The sequence below is a fragment of the Mastomys coucha genome, unplaced genomic scaffold (genome assembly GCF_008632895.1).
Source record: "Mastomys coucha isolate ucsf_1 unplaced genomic scaffold, UCSF_Mcou_1 pScaffold21, whole genome shotgun sequence".
In the NCBI taxonomy this organism is placed as follows: Eukaryota; Metazoa; Chordata; class Mammalia; order Rodentia; family Muridae; genus Mastomys; species Mastomys coucha.
In genome coordinates this window covers 138,560,467-138,583,058 of record NW_022196904.1, presented here as the reverse complement: position 1 = coordinate 138,583,058, position 22,592 = coordinate 138,560,467, and the positions used below count along the sequence as shown (strand labels likewise).

The following is a 22,592-nucleotide window of genomic DNA, read 5'->3' as shown; positions in this document are numbered from 1 at the left end:
CTTGTTAACTGAGGTCTTCCTTGGGTTGTAGGAGAACCCCCCCAAATAGAAAGATAACCCAAGAAGGGGCAACTTGCAAGTGACTTGACAGAACTGGGCTGAAGGCATTTAGGAGACAGGGTAGGGGATGGGGAGGCACCACCCAGGTTAATCAGATTTCCTTTGGTCTTTCTACCGTATCCAACCCCTGTTTGCTTTTTCTAAGACCTGGTTCTTAGGGCCAAGCACGTTTTTTCATGAACATATTACAGTGGCTGAATTAGAGGACCATATAAATAGCCACAATGGTAAGAGAAAGGGTGAGGAGCCAGAGATCGTTATGGAGGGTGTTGCTCTCAGAATTAGAATTGATAAACTGACTTCCTTACCATGCTAACAGCTAGAATCAAGGTGCTCACAAATTTTGTTAGCCCTAGAGGGTTTTTGTTACAACAAAAGCAATACAGTCATCACCAGGTTATCATCAGAGCTTATGGATAAAAAGGAGGATGCATGTCCCTGCTACACTGGCTCCAACTCTGCAGAGACCTTGGAGCATTGTGGCTTGCTGTTCATTGTTGCTTACTCTTGTTCATTTCCATTGACAACCAAGCCATCTCACTCCCTACCTCTTTTTTCTCCTCACTTCTTTCTGATTGATTGGAAGGTACCAGTGCCAGACAAATAGAAAGGTTTGGGTTTTTTTTGTTTTGTTCTGTTTTTTTCTTTTTTGAAGCAGGATATTATATGCCCAGGCTACCACACTTGAACTCACCGTGTAGGTGAGGATATCCTTTAACTCCTGTTCTTCCTGCTTCCACCCTCAAGATGCAGAAATATAGCCATTTTTCTTTTTACGTCCTTTGTTAGCAAGACCAATCTCATTCTGGCCAGTCAGCTTTGCTTACATTTCTTCTTAGCTGCGTTCCTTACTTAACACTGGAATTTTTGAAGACATTGGTTCAAGGTTCTAGACAAACCTAGAAAGCTCCAGGCTCTAGGCTTTCTCACACCAAATGGATATGTTTGAGAATGGGAAAGTGACTACTGACTCTGGGTACCATCTCAGGTCTGCCCCCATTGGTAACTCTGAGGTGGTGGCCAGGAGCCTTTGCTTTTTTCACTAGCATACTGTTGGGTGAAAGAGGAGCAAGAAAAACCTAGGCTCTGACGAAGGGGGAAGGTTGGATTAAGTTTCTTTTTGTTGCAGTCAACCAAAGCTCTGGGACACCATTAAAGGGGGGAAGCCATTTTTACTGTGTTCTATAACCTAAATATTGAATTAGGACCTCAGACAAACCACCACGTCTCCACAGACAAACAAACCAACCAGGCCTTCTGTTCCTTGGATAAGTGATGAAGCCTGGGAAGTTGCAAAACCCCTCCTTTAGTTCTCTGTTGCCTGCAGGGGAAGAAGTTCGTTTTTGTCATGTTTCAGTATGAAAATGTATGGTTTAGAGCCCCTGATTTTGTTTCACAAAGAGAGCATGAGTGTATGGGGGTGGATTTGATTAAAATTGGCATCAGCTATATATAGGTGTGGGTGGTTTCTTCTGTTACTACCTCAGAGACTCAGGAAAGAGAGGCCTATCCCCAGTGCAAGCCCTCTGACATCTTGATGTCAAAAGATGACACAATATCCCTTTGGAGCACCTCTCTGGTCACCAAGCCAGTTCAAGGGTTTGGACTCTGAGCTGGCAGAGGAGCTCAGTGCTGAATACTCAAAGACTCAGGCTCCTTCTCTCCTGCAGAGGCACCTGACTGCTGTTTTGAGGCTAGATTTGGATGGGTGGAAGAGGGCAAGGTCTGAGCAGTAAGTTAGTGAGCGAGTTCGCTCTACTCCTTCATCTTTAAGAGGGGGATCTGTTTTAAAAGCAAAAAGAGAGAGAAAGAAACCTCACTCGTACTCTGAAGGGACTTAAATAAAGTCCATAGGCAGGCATGAAATGAACTCATGTGTTTTCTCTTCCAGCTGTTTCGAGAAGTAAGAATAATGAAGGTTTTGAATCATCCCAACATAGGTGAGAAGCATTGCCGTCCCTCTCTTCCTCCCCCTCTTCGAGGCTGCACAGGTCAGCATCCACACAAACATCCCTGTCCATAACACATTGCCCTGTGGATTCTGTCCTGGAGGGTGTCAGGCTGCTTCTGAAGGAAGGCTCAGCTCACAGTGGAGCTACACCTTGGCACTGTGGGCTACCGTAAAAGGATTTGAAAGGTTCTAGAGGTCCTTAGCAAGTCTGTACACAGAGTGTGTGCCGTGCGCCTCTTGAGTCCCAACACAGCCCTTCTCTTGCAGTTAAGTTATTTGAAGTGATCGAGACTGAGAAGACACTCTACCTTGTCATGGAGTATGCCAGTGGCGGTAGGTCTGACACCACCGCTTGCTTGTTTCCCACCCTCGTGTCTTCCCTCCCTGTTCCTGCCCACTCTCTGCCCCCACCCATCCCACTCACTGCACTCCACCATCTCCTTCCTCTCCTTCTCGCAGGAGAAGTGTTTGATTACCTAGTGGCCCATGGCAGGATGAAAGAAAAAGAAGCTCGAGCCAAATTTCGCCAGGTGGGTGTGTCTCCACTCTGAGCGGTAGGCCCAGTTTGCCATTTTGGGGTCTGGCACAGGAGAGGAGCTGCCTGAGCAGGTGGCCTGAGCATAGGGTACTTCATCCTCTGCGTGTTTACATGATAACTTCAAAATAGGTCAGCAGCAGCAGTTCTGCCAGCCCCTGGGTTTCACTTTCAGACAATAGGTTAACCCTTCTTCCTTCCTTTTAGATAGTGTCTGCTGTGCAGTACTGTCACCAGAAGTTTATTGTTCATAGAGATCTAAAGGTGAGGTGTGTTCCTATTCCCTATGTCTTCCTGTGGGTCTGGGGGGTCCAGAAATTCCAGACATTGATATTTATTTATTTATTTACTTACTTACTTACTTTTTGTTTGGTTGGTTTTGGTTTTGGTTGTTTGTTTGCTTGCTTGTTTGATTGTTTGTTTTGGTTTTTTGAGTCAGGGTTTCTTTGTATAGCCCTGGCTGTCCTGGAACTCACTCTATATGTAGATCAGGCTGGCCTCAAACTCAGAAATCCGCCTGCCTCTGCCTCCCAAGTGCTAGGATTAAAGCCTTGCGCCACCACTGCCTGGCTTGCTTGCTTGCTTGCTTGCTTGCTTGCTTACTTGCTTACTTGAGATGACCTGGAAGTGTTTAGGAGTGGCTCCCATCATAGCTTTAGCAAGCAAGCATAGATGCTTTACCCTTGTCAACTGTCAGGTGTGATAAGAATACTCCAGGTTGGGCTGGAGAAATGGCTCAGCGGTTAAGAGCACTGACTGCTCTTCGGAAGGTCTGAGTTCAAATCCCAGCAACCACATGGTGGCTCGCAACCATCCATAATGAGATCTGATGCCCTCTGCTGGTGTGTCTGAAGACAGCTACAGTGTACTTACAAATAATAATAAATAAATCTTTAAAAAAAAAAAAAAGAATACTCCAGGCTAGCTGGGTGGTGGTGGCGCACACCTTTAATCCCAGCACTTGGGAGGCAGAGGCAGGCAGATTTCTGAGTTCGAGGCCAACCTGGTCTACAGAGTGAGTTCTAGGACAGCCAGGGCTACACAGAGAAACCCTGTCTCGAAGAAGAAAAAAAAAAAAAAAGAATGCTCCAGGCTTTCCTGGTCCTTTTGGCAGCCTGGTGGTTGACCTAGGAAAAAGTGTGACTGTGGCTCTAATATTACACCTGTTCTCTAGACACACAGGCATGTTATCTCTGTTAGCAAGGTACTCATATTTGCACTGCCTGTGAGTCAGCTCATTGCTAAAAGAACTTGCAGGAATGACCACGAAACATAGACCTACTCTGAAGCTTTATGCAGCTGCCAGATCCCAGCCTGTCTGTGCTGACTGACCCTGCCCTGGAAGTACAGAAAGCTTGAAACTAGAGATGACTTCCGGGCGGCTCTCCCATTCTTCTCCATCCTGCCTATGCCAAGATGTTGGGGTTCTCTACCTCGTGCTCTGATGCTTACCATCTTCCCTCCCAGGCAGAAAACCTGCTCCTGGATGCTGATATGAACATCAAGATTGCAGACTTTGGCTTTAGCAACGAATTCACCTTTGGGAACAAGCTGGATACTTTCTGTGGCAGTCCTCCTTATGCTGCCCCAGAACTCTTCCAGGGCAAAAAGTATGATGGTCCTGAGGTGGATGTCTGGAGCCTGGGAGTCATCCTCTATACACTGGTCAGCGGATCCCTGCCTTTTGATGGACAGAACCTCAAGGTGAGTGACATGCAGACTTCCATCATTTTATTTGTCATTTCCTTTCAGCCTCTAGTTTTATCTCTGACCTCTCAACTTTACTTGTCCACTTTTTTCTCAAGCCAGAACTTCAGAGAAAAGCCCTCCAAGAAAAATGCAGTTAAATAACCTTCCATTCTGTAATTCCAGCTGTAGAGAGGCCAGGGCAGCAAGTGGAGGGCAGCAAGGTTCAGTCTCATGCCAATGCCAGCCTAGGCTGCAGAATGAGACGCCTCAAAAACAAACAAAAGGAGGCTGACAAGGGTGGCTTAGTGGGTAAAACTTGATGCCCAGGACCCACACGGCAGAGGGAGACAGCCTAACCTCCTGCAAGGTGTCCTTTGACACCCCCCCACTCACTCTGTGGTGCACACATCCTATCCACAAAACGAGTAAGTGTAATTTTTCTTTAGAAAAGAAAAGAGAGTGTTTCACACATAGGAATTAAGAGTCTCAACCCTGTCTTCGAAGATAGTATGTGTCCGCCAGGACGGCTTTGTTGCCTCATTTGTGATCTGAGTTCTGCTTTCCAATGTCTGCTTATCTGGATCTTGATTGTAGCACGTATATTCCCTTGGCCTGGGGTTAACTTAAGTTTTCTAACCACAGGAGCTACGGGAACGGGTACTAAGGGGGAAATACCGTATTCCGTTCTACATGTCCACGGACTGTGAAAATCTGCTTAAGAAATTTCTCATACTTAATCCTAGTAAGAGAGGCACTTTAGAGGTAAGCAGCCCGGAATGCAGCTGAGGTTCTCATGGAGACCCCACGCTGAGTTCCTTCACCTCTGCACTTTGCCCTGTCCTCTGTTTCCCAGCAAATTATGAAAGATCGGTGGATGAACGTGGGGCATGAGGACGATGAGCTAAAGCCTTATGTGGAACCTCTCCCTGACTACAAGGACCCCCGGCGGACAGGTGAGGCTGTGCTAGCTGGGACCTAGAGCCTGCCCACACATAGAGACCAGCCTTAACTGTCCTCCCCTCCCCCAACCACCAGAGTTGATGGTATCAATGGGTTACACGCGGGAAGAGATCCAGGACTCGCTGGTAGGCCAGAGGTACAACGAAGTGATGGCTACCTATCTGCTCCTTGGCTACAAGAGCTCTGAGGTGCGTGCTTCCTGTTCTTATGCCCTGACCTGCCTGCCACCTGTGCTATGGGAGGCACCTGGCCTTGAGCCCCTGGTGAGGATAGAAGCCCATATCATAAATACATATACCCTCTCTGCTTAATTAACACGAGGCCTCAGCCATGGTAGATAAGGCCCTCAGTGAATGAGCAGGAGTGAGCAGGTGAGGAAGGTCGGGCTTGGGCTCTGAAGGGTGAGTTGAGTTCATTGTATTGATCAGAAAGGGCTAAGGTAGTCTAGCTGGAAGTTCTGTGTTGGGCCCAATATCCTTTGTCTGTCTGTCTGTCTGGAACTGTCCATCTCTGGGTTTCTGTGTGTATCTATATCTGATTTACAGGATGCTTCCCTAGTGTATTCCTCTTTTGGGACTTGTATCTAAATATGTTTCTTTGTGCCACAGGTCTGTCTTGGCTATGGATCTGGTAGCTTTATGATTGTTCTTTTGCCAGTGTGGGTTCTAAACACTCACAGCCACCTAACCTGGTGGTGGTAGTATCCTAAGCTCTTAGTTACCACTTTAGCCTAGTTTAGAGTTATCTCCATGGCACCTGGTTTGAGCCCTGGTTTCTCTGTGGGAAGGGATGAGTCTCTCAGTCTGAGTGTGTATTCTTGGTGTATATGCATCTTTAGGAAGGCATGAATTAGTCCTCTAAGAGGAAATAATCAACTTTCTGAGGTGGCATGTCTTTGGTGTATTTGTTTCTGTCTATGTGAGAGCATGTGTGATCAGGGGCATCTGTCTATATTAGTCTTGTAAGCTGAAGTTTAATGTGAGCTTATATGTAAGGGCGGGGTGAGGCATGCAAGCATGTCCATCTGGAGGTGTCTCCTCAGGACTCACACTCTCCTTTTGAAGCCATGTTTTCTGTTCTTGCAGCTGGAAGGTGATACCATCACTTTGAAGCCCCGGCCTTCAGCTGATCTAACCAACAGCAGTGCCCCATCTCCATCCCACAAGGTTCAGCGCAGCGTCTCTGCCAACCCCAAGCAACGACGCTCCAGTGACCAGGGTATGTGCCCTTGGGAATCACAGGTCAGGGACACCTTTCTCCTGAACCCTTGCAGGTTTTTTGGGTGATGGCTACATTTCAGTTCTGGTTTAGCTCCTTCGTAATAGCATGGCCATGGGCAGGTTAATAACTTCCCTCCATTTACATATGAAATGGGGCTGTGATGCAAGAAAATGTCAAACAGGCAGTGGGTCTGCAGGAGACCCTTAGTCTTACCCATTTTACATCGCCCCCATAGCCGTCCCTGCCATTCCCACCTCGAATTCCTACTCTAAGAAGACTCAGAGTAACAACGCAGAAAATAAGCGGCCTGAGGAAGAGACAGGGCGGAAAGCCAGCAGCACCGCCAAAGTGCCTGCCAGCCCTCTGCCTGGCCTGGACAGGAAGAAGACCACTCCTACCCCCTCCACAGTAAGCCATGAGCTACTCCCCCAGCCCTGGTCTCCCTCCTGTCCACTGAGCTGCCTTGCTGAGGCCTGGCCCTCAGCTGTGCCTGAGCTTCCTGTAGAGAGTGGGCTTACAGAGCAGCTTGGGACAAGGGCATCCAGTGGTCCTGGGGAAGAGTCTGACTGGACAACACTGGTTCCTGTGAGACAGTACTTACCCTCCATTTCCCACAGAACAGCATCCTCTCCACCAGCACAAACCGAAGCAGGAACTCCCCACTTTTGGACAGGGCCAGCCTTGGCCAGGCCTCCATCCAGAATGGTAAAGACAGGTGAGTATCTGGACTGCCTGCCATGCTCTTGTGGGCCACATCTCGCAGTGGGCAGTGATCCCTGTCAGTAGCATCATCTTCTGCCTCTCCAGAGCAATGTCCCTGGAGTCCTGTCCTGGCTCTGTTCAGTCTAGCCATCCACCTTCCCTCCCTGCTCCATGCCATCCCTCCTGTCCTCTGATCCTTGACATTTGCCAAGCATAGGGTACCAGTGAGCAGCTCATTAAACTTCCCAGTTCTTGACCATGGCCAAGTCTAGAGTTGCTCATCTACCTAGGCACATGGCTTTGTGTTTGGGGCCCCAGCTCAGGACAGAGCCCAAAGTTCCCCACCTCGCTTGGTATGTTACAATCCTGGATCTACCTCTTTTGAGCTTAACGAAAGTTTCTCCCTAGTAACATCCTGTCCTTTGTACAGAGGGAAGAATCCTTGTTCTCACATTTCCTAGGAGACCAGTGTGGTCTGGACACAGTGACCTCCTGTCAGCTTTTCCTCATTTTGGGTTTTCTCTTCCCAGGCTCTGGCCTAGCTGGCTGCTTACTCACCTAGCCCTCTACTTACAATGGCTTTTCCTTATCTCTCTGGGCCTGACCTGCATCCGCTGAGGCTACAGCTCTCTGACTCGGGCCTGCCCTTGCTTCCTAACCCAGGCTCATTGTCTCTCCTTAATCCGGGCCTCTCCGCTGCTTTTGTCTCCTAGCCTAACCATGCCAGGGTCCCGGGCCTCCACGGCTTCTGCTTCTGCCGCAGTCTCTGCGGCCCGGCCCCGCCAGCACCAGAAATCCATGTCTGCCTCCGTACACCCCAACAAGGCCTCTGGGTTGCCCCCCACGGAGAGTAACTGTGAGGTGCCTCGGCCCAGGCAAGTGTGCTGGGGTAGCTGATGCACTTGTCCCCTGGCCTGTCCCACCCCTGCCCTGCAGTTTCTTCTCACCTGGGGGTCCTGCCTCATTTTTGTCATCTTAGCTACAAGAAAACAGCTCTGTTCATACACCCACGAACTAGGACACAGAGGATGTGATAGTAAGGCCTTTTCCTTAATCCTCAACAGGGGTGCAGGAAGCACCTGATGTTCCAAATGCAAGCCAAAAAGCCAAAAAGCTAAAAAGCTCTGAACCTCCTTAGCTTTCCATAGGGACAGACTCAAGGGTTCACATTGTCCCCCTTGTAGGTATCCAGCCTGTACTGCTTGCATACATGGGTCCTCCTGTCTCCCCTCCCTCCCTCCCTGGACCATCTCACTACTGTCCTCAATGGTCAGTCCCTTCCGTCTGTGTCCTCTGTGATGGCTGCTTCCTGCCCTAGCATTCCCCATCCCCATCACAGGGACTACATGTGCTCAGTACTGGTGGCTCCTTGTTCCTTACATATGCCTTTGCCCCTACCTCTTTCCCATAGCACAGCCCCCCAGCGTGTCCCTGTCGCCTCCCCCTCTGCCCACAACATCAGCAGCAGTAGTGGAGCCCCAGACCGAACTAATTTCCCACGGGGTGTGTCCAGTCGAAGCACCTTCCATGCTGGGCAGCTCCGACAGGTGCGGGACCAGCAGAATCTGCCCTACGGTGTGACCCCAGCCTCTCCCTCTGGCCATAGCCAGGGCCGGCGGGGGGCCTCTGGCAGCATCTTCAGCAAGTTCACCTCCAAGTTTGTCCGCAGGTGAGAGGGGCCGGGAGCAGACCTTCCCACCTGCATTGGTGGTTGGGGTGGGGATAATGGAGCTGGGATTGGGGCCTCAGCAGGACTGAAAAATAGGACTGTTGTCAACATCTCAGGCACCTAGACTCATCCTCTTAGGCCTTTCCCCAGCTCTTCTCAGGCACCCCTCATTCAATGGCCCCAAGCAGATGGGCGATGCCGCCTCCTCTCTAGGGGAGTGTGAACTCAGATGCTAAAATAAAAGCCCCCTCTTCTCTCCTGGGTTCCCATGGAAACTTATATTTGGTGACGCAGCTGCAAAGTCATGAGGCATGAGCCAGGCTGGGTTGACAAGATTTTCCTAGTCTATTCTTGCCCCCTTTGACCTCCTTCCCGTTTGCCCTCCCACAGGTAGATAATGTCTGGCTCTAACTATATTCTTCTGCCCCAGGGCTTCCCAGGGCAAAGCCCACAAATGAACTGGCTGCTGAGGGCTGCAGTGGCCTCTCCTGCAGCTCCAGGGTTCCAGTGCCTTCCTGGCCTAGACCCAGGTGGGGAACCTCTTCATGAGCTCCTCATGCCTGAGCCCTTAACGTAGAGATGAGGGGTTTAAGGTAGCTTGGGGTCAGCAATGGATCTCCTGGGGTACCTTGTGCCCTTTGTACCCTGAAGTCTACACTGCTGAGAGTAGACCTCCTCACCCTGCTGCTCACCCTTTACATATCCAAGCCACAAGTTGCGGGGGAGGCTGCAGGGCGAACAGACCTGAAGTCAGGACTCTAGGCTCGCTGAGCGGCTCTTCTAAAACTAGGGAGACCATAGAACCTGGAAAACCCACTTCCAACCTGCTGTCCACATACCGTCTTGTTGGTTTTTTTGTTTGTTTGTTTGTTTGATTGGGGTTGGATTTTTTGTTTGTTTTTGGATTTTTTAGTTTTTGTTTTTTGTTTTATTTCCTTTTTTATTTTGTCTTTTTTGTTTGTTTTTTTTTTTAGAAATCTGTCTTTCAGGTTTGCCAGAAGGTAGGCGTTGAGCCCGCTCTGTGTGTCTGTCTGTTGGTCTGTCTGTCTGTCTGTCTGTGTCCTGCCCTCATCACTAACTCCCCCCATTGGCTGATGCTTCCTGTCTTTCTGCTGACCTTATATATGTGGACCTCTGTCTGCTATCTTAAAGGGATGATGACTTCTCTGGAGGGGCCACAGCCCTAAGCTGATCTTTCTACCCCTGCCCCTACACACTGGCAGGACTTAGAATACATGTTCCCCTGAGAGGACCTTTTAGGGCCCTCAGAGCAAATGGCTTTGAAAGTGAGGGGCCTCTGTTGGTCTGCAGGTGCTTATCCTCAGGGACTCTCCCTTTAAGACTGTATCCTTGTCCCCACCCAGGTCTGGGTCATACTGGGCTCCCCTTCTGGCCCTTCCCCTTGTTGTGTGCATGCGCTACAAGTAAGCTCCATGGGGTCGAGGCGCATCTGGAATGGTGTCTCATTTGGGGGTGTCCTGGGCTGGCTGAACCTCAGGGCTGTGACCTATCTCCCATGGACTGTGGCATGACAGGACTTTGGAGGTACTACAGGGACATTAGGATCCCTTGGCTAGACTGACTCCTCCAGGCCCCCAAAGCCTTTGCCTCATAGATGTAATATAGCACCCCCTTCTGGTGGAATGCTGCAGAACTGACCCAGCCCACCCTGGCACAGCATCTGGGCGCTCACGCTGCTCTCCTCTGGGCTGTTTCCTCCAGATGTCGCCTGAGCCTGCCAAAGAGCCAAGAGCTGGATATTCTCAGGCAGGGGTCATTCTGCCGCCAGGCCCTGGTGGAACAGCAGGAGGCCCACACCCTGCTCCTGCATCTCCCTTCCTGGGACAGAGCCTGGCTTGTTCAGCCTGGCCATGTCCTCTGCAGGCCTAGGTACGCCAGGTACTAAGCTGCAGACCGAGGGCCAGATTGGGAACTCTGGATTTGCCTGGCAGGTGCATTGGCTCCCCAACTGAGGGAGAAATGGACCAGATACAATCTTGAGATATCCCTGCCTACCCACCCAACCCCAGCTCACTGCATGGCTGGCAGGGGGCTTGCCCCATAGGGGCCTGGAGAGAGCAGCTGGAGCCCTTCGTTTGTATACCCGGGCCCTGCTCACAGTGTGCTCATTGGCATCTGTGTTTTGTGTCTTTCTGCTCCTTTTACATGTGCTGCTGCTGCTGCTCTCTCCTCCTTCTTGTCCCTCCTCTCCCCTGCAGCCCCCAGTATTCCAGCTCTGGGCACTCATCTTCCTGGCAGGAGCTGGAGAAGCCGCTCAGCAGGGCCAGACCACTTTCTCACCTCTCTAGAGCCCTGCCCAGCCCTTGCTTTGTGTGAGCAGCCAGCCTGGCAGCCAGCAGTAGGGGAGTCAGCACAGTGGCCTTGCCCACTGGGCCACAGGCACCAGGCCCAGGTGTCTGCCTAACAACAGAGTTTTGACACAGTAAGCCTCGTAAGAGGCAGACAGTATGGCCCTCACCTCCATCTTCAAATCCTGACACTCCAGTTGTTGGCACAGAAATTTGCTCCCAGTCCTCATTCCAGTAGCAAGCTTAAAGCCTGGATGTATGCTGGAAGGGAAGCTGCTGGTGTTTGGGCCATGTGCCTGCACAGCCACACCCTCCTCCCCCAGTGCTGGGGCTCCTTCCACCAGTACAGAACTCTGGGAATGTGGGGAGGGACAGCCCCCTTGGGGTTCCTTGTCAGAAAGGGGCAGTCAGGCTGCCAGTGTGAGGCACTGCAGTGTTGGCCTGCAGATGACTGGCAAGTAGCATTTGGGCGTGGGTTCTGCCCACCCACTGGTGGCATGTCCCCAGACCCAACCTCACCTGGGTCTGCAGGGTGGAAGGAGCGAGAGATCCCAGACTAAACTCTCCCTCGCTCTGTTTTTTGAGGAACCTGAATGAACCTGAAAGCAAAGACCGAGTGGAGACGCTCAGGTGAGAGGGCTGGAGCCAGCCCAGGCCACCGGGCTTGCCACAGCCTCCTGCTCCTCTCTTCCTCTTGACATTGGCTTTCTCTGGCAATTCTGCCCTGCCTCCTTCTTGGGGGCTCCCTTTCCTCAGAGAATTTCCCTTTCTCACATCTACCTGCAGTAGTTCTGGACCCTGCTTGGGTCCAAGTGCATTATGGAACCGGAGCCCTGGCAGGGAGGGGGCACTCCAGGTTCCCACCCCTGCTGGCCTTGCTGCTCAGCCTCCTCATCCTCGTTGAGGACAATGTGCTTGGTGCTGCTCAGTGCACTTGTTTCCTGCCTGATCCCCTAAAGAAAAGAACCAGTAACAGCATGGGGCTATCACCCACCCCAGCTGGCCTCTTTCTCACCCCTCCATCCTGAGAGATGAGAGCCAGACGCCTCCCATGTCCCAAGTGCCAGTGCAGGACAAGGGACTGGCTGCTCCCTCTTCAGCTGCTGCTGCTGCACTCTTTCCTGCTTTCCTCTCTGGTCTCAGGGCCTGCCAGGGTGGTTCCCCTATGGGTGGGATGTCTCAGCCCTCATCTTACACCTTCCTCTACCCTCTCCACAGACCTCACGTGGTAGGCAGTGGAGGCACTGACAAGGAAAAGGAAGAATTTCGGGAGGCCAAGCCTCGTTCCCTGCGCTTCACATGGAGCATGAAGACCACGAGCTCTATGGAGCCCAATGAGATGATGCGGGAGATCCGCAAGGTGCTGGACGCCAACAGCTGCCAAAGCGAGCTGCACGAGCGGTACATGCTGCTGTGCGTGCATGGCACACCAGGCCACGAGAACTTTGTGCAGTGGGAGATGGAAGTGTGCAAACTGCCCCGGCTGTCTCTCAACGGTGTTCGGTTTAAGCGGATATCGGGCACTTCCATGGCCTTCAAAAACATTGCCTCCAAAATAGCCAATGAGCTGAAGCTTTAACAGGCTGTCAGGAGGGGCAGCAGAGGCCCACCAGTGGACTTGGCTGCTTGGGCCAACCCTGCATCCCCCTGGGAGAAACTGCAGGATGAATTGGTGTGTCTCCCCTGCTGGCACTTGTCCCCTTCCAGGCCCTTCTCAGTTTTTTCTTCCATGTTTGTGGGGGATGGGAAGTGGTTCCCCCCCCCATTCACCCCTGCCCAGAAGTCCCTCCTTTCCCCTTTCCCCCTACAGGAGGCAAAGGAAGGGGAGGGGGCTGGGGGGGCAGGGCTCCCCCTCGGTACTGCGGTTGCACAGAGTATTTCGCCTAAACCAAGAAAATTTTTATTACCAAAAAGAAAAAAAAAGAAAAAAAAATCCCAGCGGCCACCTTTCCTCCCTGCCCCATTGGGACAGTCAAGACTGGATCTGTGGGGTTCCTGGGAGGGTGGCTCAGGGCTGGAACACTCTCAGGCAAGAGTGGTGGAGTTCCCTGGCAGGCCCTCCGCCAGGCCCACTTTGGGCTTCTCCCCTCTCCTCCCCTTCTTTCCCCCTCCAAGTGACCCACCAGAGGTGGCCTTCCCCTCCCCCAGGCCCTAGGGCTATGGGCCTTTACACTGGGGCCCAGTGGGGGTGCTGCACAGCCCTGGAGAGGGTGGGTGGTGGGACCCTGGCTCCCTCCATACCATATCCTCTGCCCTCCTTCCCCAGAGCTGGGCATTTCCTTCCATGAGCTGCTGTGGGGACATTAGTTCCCCTTCTCAGAAGTCTGTGCCATCTTCTCCCACCTCTCTGGGTGGAAGGCAGGGCTGACCCCAGTACTGGTAGAGGGGAGGGGAATGGGCCATGGGCTCTCAGCCCCCAAGGGGCAGCTTGGGAACAGGGACACAAGCTTCTCCGTTCTGGGAGTCTTTGTCAGAAAGCACAGCCCCTCACCACCCCCCTACTGCTTCCCCTTCCTTGGCATTAATCTGGGCACCGTTCTCATCTCTCAGCCTTGCCTTTTCTTCCTGGCACTGCTGCCCCTCCTCTCAGGAGACTGTCCAGGGCCTCCATGGCTGCCTGGCGGAAGGCTGGATTGGGCGGCAGGGCCAGGAGCCTCTTGTCCTCCACAGGGTGGGGCGAAGTGACTCCTGCTCCCTAACCTCCGAGGCCAGTGTGAATGGGTGACTGTAGGCGCTTGGCTGGTGGTGGCCACTGCATCCCTTAATTTATTTCTCTGCTGTTTCAGTTCTTGAGAAATTGGGGGAGTCCTACAGAGGCTGCCCCTGCCCTCACCTGAGTTGTACATTTTTTTTTTTTGTGATGGGTTATTTTTTATTTTTATTATTATTATTGGGGTTTTTTGTTTTGTTTTGATTTATGACAACTCCACTTTTGGCCCCAGTTGTCGTCCTGTCACTCCCTCCCCTGTCCATCACCCTGGCTCCCAGGCCAGGCCAGGCCAAGCTCAGCAACATGTTGAGTCTTGGGTTCCAGGAATAAACCTTGCCAACCTCAACCCTCCAGCCCCGTGCTCCACTGGCTATGGCTCAGACCAAGGGCTCCTCCTTTCCCTCTTGCCCTATGGAACAGCCCGGGTGCTCCAAGGGGGCCAGGAGGGCATGGCTTGGCTCCCAAGATAAGGGGTGGGGGCCAGGACACCCAGGCAAGGTGGCCCCTCCCTGCCTAGCCCCCTCTTCCCCCGCCCTGCACTTAGTTTCTCCTCTGGATCAAACACGTAATAAAGAGAATGTTTGGAATCTGAGCTGGTGCCTCCTGTTCCTTCTCACTGCTGGGCGGGGACTCAGTCCCCACCCCACCCCCACCCCTAGACAAGATATAGCCTTGCCTGCCTGCCTGCCTGCCTGTCTGGCAGAAGAGAATTGGTTACTGTCTAGGTCCTGGTGGAGGCCAATGCTAGGTGGCCACTTGCCTCCACCCACAGCACACATGAAAGACTCATACATTCAAGGTTGCATTTATTTCTTTTTTAAAAATGTTGAAAAATAAACCCATGTCTGTGTAAGTCCCCAACCCTTCTTTCTCCAAACTTTTGGGGGTGGACAAAGTGGGCCTCCTCACAGCTTCCCAACATTCTTCCCACCAGGCTTCCGCCATCCCCACCCCAATCCCCTTCCACTGCACCTGACTTATTGCTAAAAGGAAAGAAAGGTGAATGAGGCCAGCTAACATACAGACTGTCCTCTTCCCCCATCCCCCAGGCTAAAGTCACTACCCCCACACAAAGGGTAGGCCCACCCAGAGGCCAAGCCCTCTGCAGGCAGGCACGCAGGCAGGCAAGGAGGCAGCCATTCCAGTCACAGCCAGGAAGCAAGAATCCCTGCAGGCCCTGAGATCTAGCCCCTGGCTGGGGGTTTACAAGCTCAGCTGCCAGGAACACATGCAGAACCCACAGGTCCAAGCTGTGCCAACTGGCAGCTCTGGGTATTTGAAAGACCTGGCAAGAGCCCTAGTCCCTTCTGTCCTTAGTGCTGCCAGAGATATCCAGCCAAGGGGTTCAGGAGCCTCTGGACAGTGGAGGATTCAGGGCTCAAAGTGAGGGTGCAGGGGGCTCCAAAGGGGCTCCAACCAGGGTAGGTGGAGGCTGAGGACCAGGGCGGGCACTGTGGCGAGAAGCAGCCAGAGCAGGGCGGATGAGAGGTGGTGGGGGCTGGTTGGGGGCCAGCCGGGGCTGCAGGAAGCGGCCCTGCTGCAGGGGAGGTGGCTGGCGGAGCAATGTGGGAGCTGTGGGCAGAGGTGGCCTCAGCAGTGGAGGTGGCTGGGAAAGCGAGGTGGGCGGTGGAGGTGGGGGTGGTGCAGGGGGCACTGATCGGGGTACTGATGTTGAAACAGATGTAATCTGGACCTGAGGGGAGAGAAAAGGGTGAGGAGACTGCTCCTGCACACACTCACCTCTCCTCCCTGGAGTCTAACCCCCTGCTTCTCACCTCATCATCTTCTTCTAGGGCTGTGGCTGGTACAGGAGCCCCTCGCCTGGCCTCTTCCATAGGGACTGGAGCCGCGGGGGCCCCATCCTGCTCAGCCTCCCATTCCTGCAGCACCTCTTCCAGGTTGAAGCGGCGACGGTAGCTCACAAAGAAGGTCTTCACTTGGGTCAGAGTCTTGTTCCCAATCACCTCTGCAATAGCCCCAAAGTCTTTGCCATATCTACGAATAGCTGCAAGGGTCAAAAAGGGCAACAGACTGTAAATGTGCCTCAGAACTGTGTACTCCCCTCTACCTTCAGCTCCAGGAAAGGTAAAAAAAAAAAAATGTCTCTAGGGTTCTTGGTAATCACCATGCCTGCCTGACCCACCTTGAACAGCCAGAAGTTGCTCATCTGTGGTCCATCGGGAGTTGAACTTGGTATTGGCCTGGAAAGCAAGGAATATAAATAACCATTAGATTAAAAATATACAAAGGGAGGGAGGGGATAGAGAGATGGTCCAGCAGGTAAGAACACTGGCAGCTCCAGCAGAAAACCTGTGGTTACCCAAACAGACAACTAACCACCATCTAAAACCTAGGGTATCTGGTGCCCTCTTCTGGTCTCCATGGGCAGCAAGTTATATATGTGAGGCGCTTACAAAAATACAGACAAACACTTATACACAAGACAAAAAAGGGTCTCAGCTGGGCAGTGGTGGCGCACGCCTTTAGTCCCAGCACTTGGGAGGCAGAGGCAGGGGGATTTCTGAGTTCAAGGCCAGCCTAGTCTACAGAATGAGTTCCAGGACAGCCAGAGCTACACAGAGAAACCTTGTCTCGAACCCCCCACCCCACCCCCCCACCCCCTGCCAAAAAAGTGTCTCAGTAGATAAAGGCTTCTGCCACTAAGCCTGTTAAGGTTGATCCCCAGGATCTACAACATAGAAAGAGAGAACCCCTTAAGTTATTCTCTGACCCCCACATACACACTAAGGCTCCTGTCACCACCTCACCCCATCTGACCTCACTGCACCCAAGTTAATAAATGTGAAAAGGGCCGGGCGTGGTGGTGCACGCCTTTAATCCCAGCACTTGGGAGGCAGAGGCAGGTGAATTTCCAAGTTCGAGGCCAGCCTAGTCTACAGAGTGAGTTCCAGGATAGCTAGGGCTATACAAAGAAACCCTGTCTTGAAAAACCAAAAAATAAAAAATAAAAAAAATAAATGTGAAAAGATGTTTCGGAAAAAATGCATGCTTCCTTCCCCTCCGCATTCTTGTCCTGCCACTGGGGGACCCCCCTCTTTTGTACCCAAGTAAACAGAACAGCCTTACCTCAGGGGGGCGCAGAGGGTCAATGCCGCCCTCCAGTGCTTGGCGAAGGCTGCTATTGGTCTGCTTCATGCTCTGAACCTACAAAGGCCAAAAAGGAGAACAGAGCATGCACCTCTGCATCCCATGAAAGCCAACACCACCCAATTTACCCAAGTCCTTCCCTGAGTAGAGCTCTTCCACCATTCCACCACCCTACCCACTCCTCCTTCACAACCCTAGGTGATTCAGGTGGTTTGGGTATTTTTTTTTTTTTTTTGAAGGATCCACTGGCCTCAAACTTGCTATAGAGCAGAGGCTGGCCTTGAACTCCTAACCCTCCTGCCTCTGCCTCCCAAGTACCAGGATTACAAGTGAATGCACAGCACCCAGCTTTCTACTTGAAACCAGGTCTTGCTTGGGGCTTGCAGGAGGCAGAGAGATGAGACAGTTAGGTAGGTAAAAGTGCTTGCCATAAAGTCCAGAGACTTGAGTTTGATCTTCAGAACAACTTACATAAAGGTAGAAAGGAAGAACTGGGCACCATGGCACACATGCATACTGATACACATATCATACATGTATGCACACATACATACATACATGCATGCATGCATACATACATACATCTGGCACACTCTTTCTTGCCACCAGCTCTGACCTGAGTTGATCCCCAGTACCTACCTAGTAGCCACCTCCCACAAACCATCTGACCCCACCATGGCATGTGTGAGCCACTGCCCCTCCCACAAAGTAACAATAAAGTGAGATAATGTATTCCCAGATAGCAATGTATCCCCAGACAGCCTCAAATTCACTATGTAGCCAAGGATAGCCTATGTTTAATGGCTAGAAGAGCTAGCAAGTAGCTCAGTTGGTAGTGTTTGTCTAGGAGCATGGTTCCCAGCATTTTGTAAACGGCATGATGGTACACACCTGCAATAGTGCTTGGACAGTAAAAGAAAAGGTCAGGAACTCAAGGTTATCCTCTATTACAGCACAAATTTGAGTCTAGCCTGGGATGTACGAATCTCTGTCCTCACTTCAAAAAAAGGCCAGGGAGCTGGCCAGACAGGCAGGTAAAAGTGCTTGCCAAATAGCCTGAAGGCTTGATTTGATCCCCAGAACTCATATAAAGGTAAAGAGAGAACCACAGGAGCTTTGTGGCACATGTGCGCACGTACACACACACACACACACACACACACACACACACACACACACACACACAGAGGCAGAAAAGAATGTCAAGTTATCCTTACGTTCCTGACAGTGGGACAGAGCCAGGCTTGGCACTGCACCATTTCCTTTATGCCTACACTGCCCCAGCACAGGTCTCAGAAACTGATGACCCCCTCTGCATGGCTCCCTTTCCTTGGGCCCCCACCTGGCGCTTAAGAGAGATGAGCTGTGAGTCGAGACCTCGGAGTGTGAGGTTAGCAAGGTCTGGGCTTCCTGAGACTGCAGTGAGGCCTTCAGGACTTAGGTACATGCCCTTGGGCGGGCGTCTTCGAGTTCGAAGTGGGTGGTGGCGGTACTGAGATACCTGGGCCTCCTTCTTCCCAGGACCAGGTCGTGCATTCAGAGGTCTGGATGGCAGAGGCTGAAGGGAAATAATATCATGTGCAGTCCAAGGAAAAGATAAGGAGTGGGCAGGGCAGAGCGGCTAGGGACCTCACCTCTCGCTTGGGGTCTCCAGGATCCGGCTCTCCCTCACTTACAGCTCCTCGTCCCTCTTCTAGCTCATCACTGCTGACACAGAGCCAAACAGAAAATGAGGGAAGGCCCGACCCAGAATACTGTCAGCCCCCTGCCCCCTTCCCCGTACCAGCAACCCCCACCCCCACCTGTCTTCTCTGTCCTTGCGGCCACCCAGCCGCCTGGCCTGCCTGTCCATCACACTAGTTCGACTTCGGGTCTTCTTCCAAGAGTAGTAATACTTCACCAGGCTGGGAATCAGCTTGTCAGGTAGCTGGGGAGGCAAGGCCAGAAACAGGAGTCCACCTGAGACTCTGGCCCCAGGTAAGCTGTTTGGGATTGAAGGGCTAAGGAGCACTCCGAGGGCCACGAACATAGGCTTACCATCTGCTGGATCCGCTGGAAGCACTTGCCATGGAATCCAAAGGCCTGTTCAAACAGCACCTTGTCCTCCACCGTCCACTCATCAGGGAAGGGAGTGAAGTTGGCTAGATCAGCCAGTGACTTCTCCACATCATGTTTATGCCACAGAAGCATGCCGAGTGCCTGGCCCAGGACAGAAGCCACTCAGGTTCTGCCACAGCAGTACTGCACTGCCCAGTGGGTCCCACCCCCGTCTCTCAGGGCCCTAGCCCACCTGCTCAATGTTGTAGCCATGCTTCTCCTTGGCCATTGCAATGTACTTGTCAACTGCAGGAGGAAAGAGGATAGTCACAGGGACACCCCACAGTAAGGACCACTCGTCGGCCTACAGCCCCTACCAGACTTCAATGTCAGTTGGGACTAACAGCTCACTTCTAAGTTGGCCTTAGGAGGACAGGAGCTAAAACCCTGCTCCCAAGACTGAACCTGACCTGAGCCCAACCCACTCACGTTTGGCATCTGATACACAGTGGTTGGGTGACCACACCAGCATCCCCTTCAGCTCCTTGTTGCTATAGCGCGCAGGGCTCTCTGAAAGGAAAAGCAGCATTAGCCTGGTGGCACTCACACACACACAGCAGACCACTGAGCAGCACAGTCAAGCTGGGAGGTGAGACCCAGACAGGAAGGCTGAGCAGGAAAAGTAACACTGCCACGGGGCCACCCACCCCGCCCACCGCCTGTCCCTCAAGCCAGAACCAACCAAGAGTTCCCAGGTGGGGCTGCAGGCCAAGCCATCAGCCTCCACCCCTCCCTCCTCCCCTCTCTCCCTCCATGTCTGTCCTGCCACTCACCAGGCTTGCACTCCGGAATTACTGCTTGGTAATTGGTTCCAACTCGGATCATGCTGTCTGTGGAGCCAGGGGAGGCAGTCAAGACTCCAGGGAAGTGGGGGGAGGATATAGTGAGGGGAGGTAGCTGATCTGGAGTTCTCCTTCCTGACCACTCAGGGACCCTACCATCCAGGAGACTCACTTTTCCTTGATGGTCCCCCCAGCTACCCTCCGAGACAGAGGGGACTAGGAGAGTCAGACCCTGCCTAGTCATGGCCATGGGGGGAAGGGGAGGTTAAGAGGACACTTTTAAAGCCCAGGCCAGAGCAAAGTGCTTTGTTCTGGCTGGGGGTGGGAGCTTGAAGGGCTGCCCCTAGATCTGGACCACAGCCTTGCAGGGAGCTCGGGCTCCTCCCCACCACATGAGCTTCACAGCTCCGCATGGAGGTGTCTTTCCAGTCCCTGGTCCAATCAGACCTCAGTCCCCTGCAAGGCTGCAAGGTATGAGGACCCAATACATCCAAGTGAGGCATCCTAAGCTCCCTCAGCGACTGAGGGCAAAGGGGAGGTGGGTGGTCAAGGGCCCAGCCTGTAGGTTTCCAGTGCCGGCAACACCAGACACGAGAAGGCTGAGGCTGCAATCCAGGAGCGGCAGAAACCATCTGTGGTTCGCAACTCTCCCCCTCCCCACCTTCCGTGTTGCCTCCCCGGACCAGCGCGCCTTTAACCCTAGGCCACCGGGCTCACCATGAGAGTGCTCCTCCTCGCTGCTGTCATCCTCCGAGTGCGGCTGTCCGCCGTTGGGTGCCGTCTTGGCCCGACTTCGGGACAAGATCCCGGAGCCCGCATTGGGCTTCTCCATTACTGAGGGCATTACCCTCCCCGGCAGCCCCGAGGGGCACGGGATCCTTTGGAGAGCGCAGGAGCTTGCCGCGCTTGCCTCGAGTGCTGCGCCCGGCCCGGCCTGGAGGGGTCGCCACTGAGGCTACAAGAGGCAGGAGGTCAGCGTGGCTAGGGTCCGGGAGGTCGGGGCCCCGGAGGGCAGCCCTAACGCTCACTGCGACCCTCACGGGCGAGGACTGCAGAAAAGTTTGTGAAGAAGTGGGGGTACAGGGGAGACGGCGCGGCCGGGGGCACGCTCGCTCCGTGCGCCCCTCGGGGTTGGTTCTCCCCCGGGGAGAGTCGGGGCGCGCTGCCCTCGGGGAGCCCCGGAGTCGCGCCGCTCGCCTGCCCACGCTGTTTGGCCAGCAAGGGCTGCCGCGCCGTGGCCGCCGCAGCTGACTCCGCGCCCCTCGGCAGTGCTGAGGATACCCCGGTCCCCAACGGAGGTAACCCTGCCCGACCCGACCCCACGGCAACCACGCCAGCCGGCTGGAGCCCCGGCGGCAGGACGGCGCGCACGGCGTGCGGCGCTGGAGCAGAGTTGCCGGGAGGCGGGCGGAGCGCAGCCGCGGGCGCCGCCTCGCACCCTCCCCGGCGCGCTCGCTCGCCCCGCCGCGCTCGCGCTACCGCCGCTCGCTCGCCCGCTCTCCGCCGCCGCTCGCTCCTCGCGCACACAATGAAGCTGCTGGCAGGGAAGTAGTGCCGGCTGCGGCCTCAGCACCCCTCCCCCAGCCGATGCCTCCGCCAGCTGAACATCTGGCCCTGGGGTGGGAGGGAGGGCCCGGGGGGCGGGGCCTGGGGCCGGGGCTAGACCTCCAGGGGGTGGGGTCAGGACCGGAATGGGGCGCGCGTACCCCCCCCAGGGAGCACCCCTGGTGTTTCTGAGTTCTCAGACTTGCCCCTTTTGGGTAGACCCCTGTGCCCCCCATGAGAAGCCCGGGGTCAGCCCCACCCACAAGCACACCGGTTCCACACACTACTGGGCTCTGGTTACTGTGGCCTGCCCCGGGGGCCCAGAGGCCGCCTGTCCGACCGCCCGGGTGGAGCCCAGCTTTTCCTTCCATTTCCCTTCCTGCCAAGGAACTCCCTGCCCCCCCTTCCGCAGGGGGACCCCCCCTTCATGCGCCCTTGGGGGCCAAAGCGGATGGGAGGCCGGACAGGCGCAAGATGAATTTCTCCAAGAGCTACTGGGCTAGAACCTGACTTCTGCTGGGTCTGTGGGTCCCCAGGGGTCACCCTAGTATCTTTCAACTGCTGCAGTCTGCACCCTAAAACAGTAGTATCAAAGACTGAGGAATGGGCATGAAAGCTATAGGGCAAGTTCTGGGCTGAAAGGGGCGAGCTCCCCACTGGGTTCACTGTCACCCCAGCTGGAAGCAGCATTCCCCCTCCCCCCGGACAGGCACAGGCAGAGTGACAGACAGGGAAGCGGGTTGGGAGGCACAGACGGAGTTGGGGGAGGGGGTGGGCAGAGACTTTCAAAGCCAGACCCAGCCACCCTGCCAGGCACACAAAGAGCCAGCGCACTCACCGGCAGCAGCTCGAAGCCTGTGAGCTGCGCCTGTGCCCGTCCCCGCCGCCTGGGGCACGTGCTGCAGCTCACACAGGCCGAAGCCCCCGCCCGCCGTCCCTCCCACGGGGAGCCCGGACTCCTGGACACGCCTCTAACCGGGCACACCCGCTATGCCCAGATCGAGCCGAGCCTGCACGCGCACCCTCCTCTCCCTTCCCTTCCTTGGCCACTCTGTAATCAGATTCCTAAATTTAGAAGCAGCCCTGGCCCCAACCGGGGATCCCTGCCCCCACCCACTGGCTGTGGCCGACCGGCCCGGGTCCTGTGGTCAGGCCACGACCTGGCTGGGGCATCCTGTTCCTGGGGGCTCCTTGCCTGCGGCCGACAGAGTCAGACACGACCCCGCCCGACTTCAGCACTGTCCGGCCACATAG

The 22,592-nt window shown here is 54.0% G+C and overlaps 2 protein-coding genes across 18 annotated transcripts in view; one reads left to right on the top strand and one right to left on the bottom strand.

Annotated features, from left to right (window-relative positions):
- The window catches only part of Mark2 (microtubule affinity regulating kinase 2), a 64,973-nt gene extending 50,575 nt beyond the window's left edge, over positions 1-14,398 (top strand). For 8 of the 17 annotated variants that reach the window (XM_031389530.1, XM_031389524.1, XM_031389531.1 and 5 more), the window contains exons 4-20: positions 1,952-2,000; positions 2,279-2,344; positions 2,471-2,541; positions 2,754-2,810; positions 4,014-4,250; positions 4,878-4,997; positions 5,089-5,188; positions 5,271-5,383; positions 6,281-6,413; positions 6,652-6,824; positions 7,034-7,131; positions 7,832-7,993; positions 8,530-8,787; positions 9,762-9,788; positions 10,510-10,677; positions 11,682-11,726; positions 12,315-14,398. In XM_031389530.1, the coding sequence (XP_031245390.1) occupies positions 1,952-2,000; positions 2,279-2,344; positions 2,471-2,541; positions 2,754-2,810; positions 4,014-4,250; positions 4,878-4,997; positions 5,089-5,188; positions 5,271-5,383; positions 6,281-6,413; positions 6,652-6,824; positions 7,034-7,131; positions 7,832-7,993; positions 8,530-8,787; positions 9,762-9,788; positions 10,510-10,677; positions 11,682-11,726; positions 12,315-12,675 (2,238 nt within the window). In that variant the 3' untranslated portion in view covers positions 12,676-14,398. The remainder of the gene's footprint in view (positions 1-1,951; positions 2,001-2,278; positions 2,345-2,470; positions 2,542-2,753; positions 2,811-4,013; positions 4,251-4,877; positions 4,998-5,088; positions 5,189-5,270; positions 5,384-6,280; positions 6,414-6,651; positions 6,825-7,033; positions 7,132-7,831; positions 7,994-8,529; positions 8,788-9,761; positions 9,789-10,509; positions 10,678-11,681; positions 11,727-12,314) is intronic. The other 9 variants (XM_031389535.1, XM_031389538.1, XM_031389533.1 and 6 more) reach the window with 8 other exon arrangements.
- A 197-nt stretch (positions 14,399-14,595) lies between these two features.
- On the bottom strand, positions 14,596-22,276 carry Rcor2 (REST corepressor 2). Its single transcript, XM_031389542.1, has 13 exons — positions 22,177-22,276; positions 20,511-20,748; positions 19,785-19,841; positions 19,441-19,521; positions 19,205-19,257; positions 18,952-19,113; positions 18,717-18,841; positions 18,549-18,618; positions 18,257-18,472; positions 16,894-16,971; positions 15,950-16,007; positions 15,582-15,811; positions 14,596-15,499 (listed from the first exon to the last, which is right to left on the bottom strand). The coding sequence occupies exons 2-13, from the start codon at positions 20,635-20,637 to the stop codon at positions 15,185-15,187; spliced, it is 1,572 nt and encodes a 523-aa protein (XP_031245402.1). The 5' UTR covers positions 20,638-20,748; positions 22,177-22,276; the 3' UTR covers positions 14,596-15,184.
- Between the last annotated feature and the right edge of the window lie 316 nt (positions 22,277-22,592).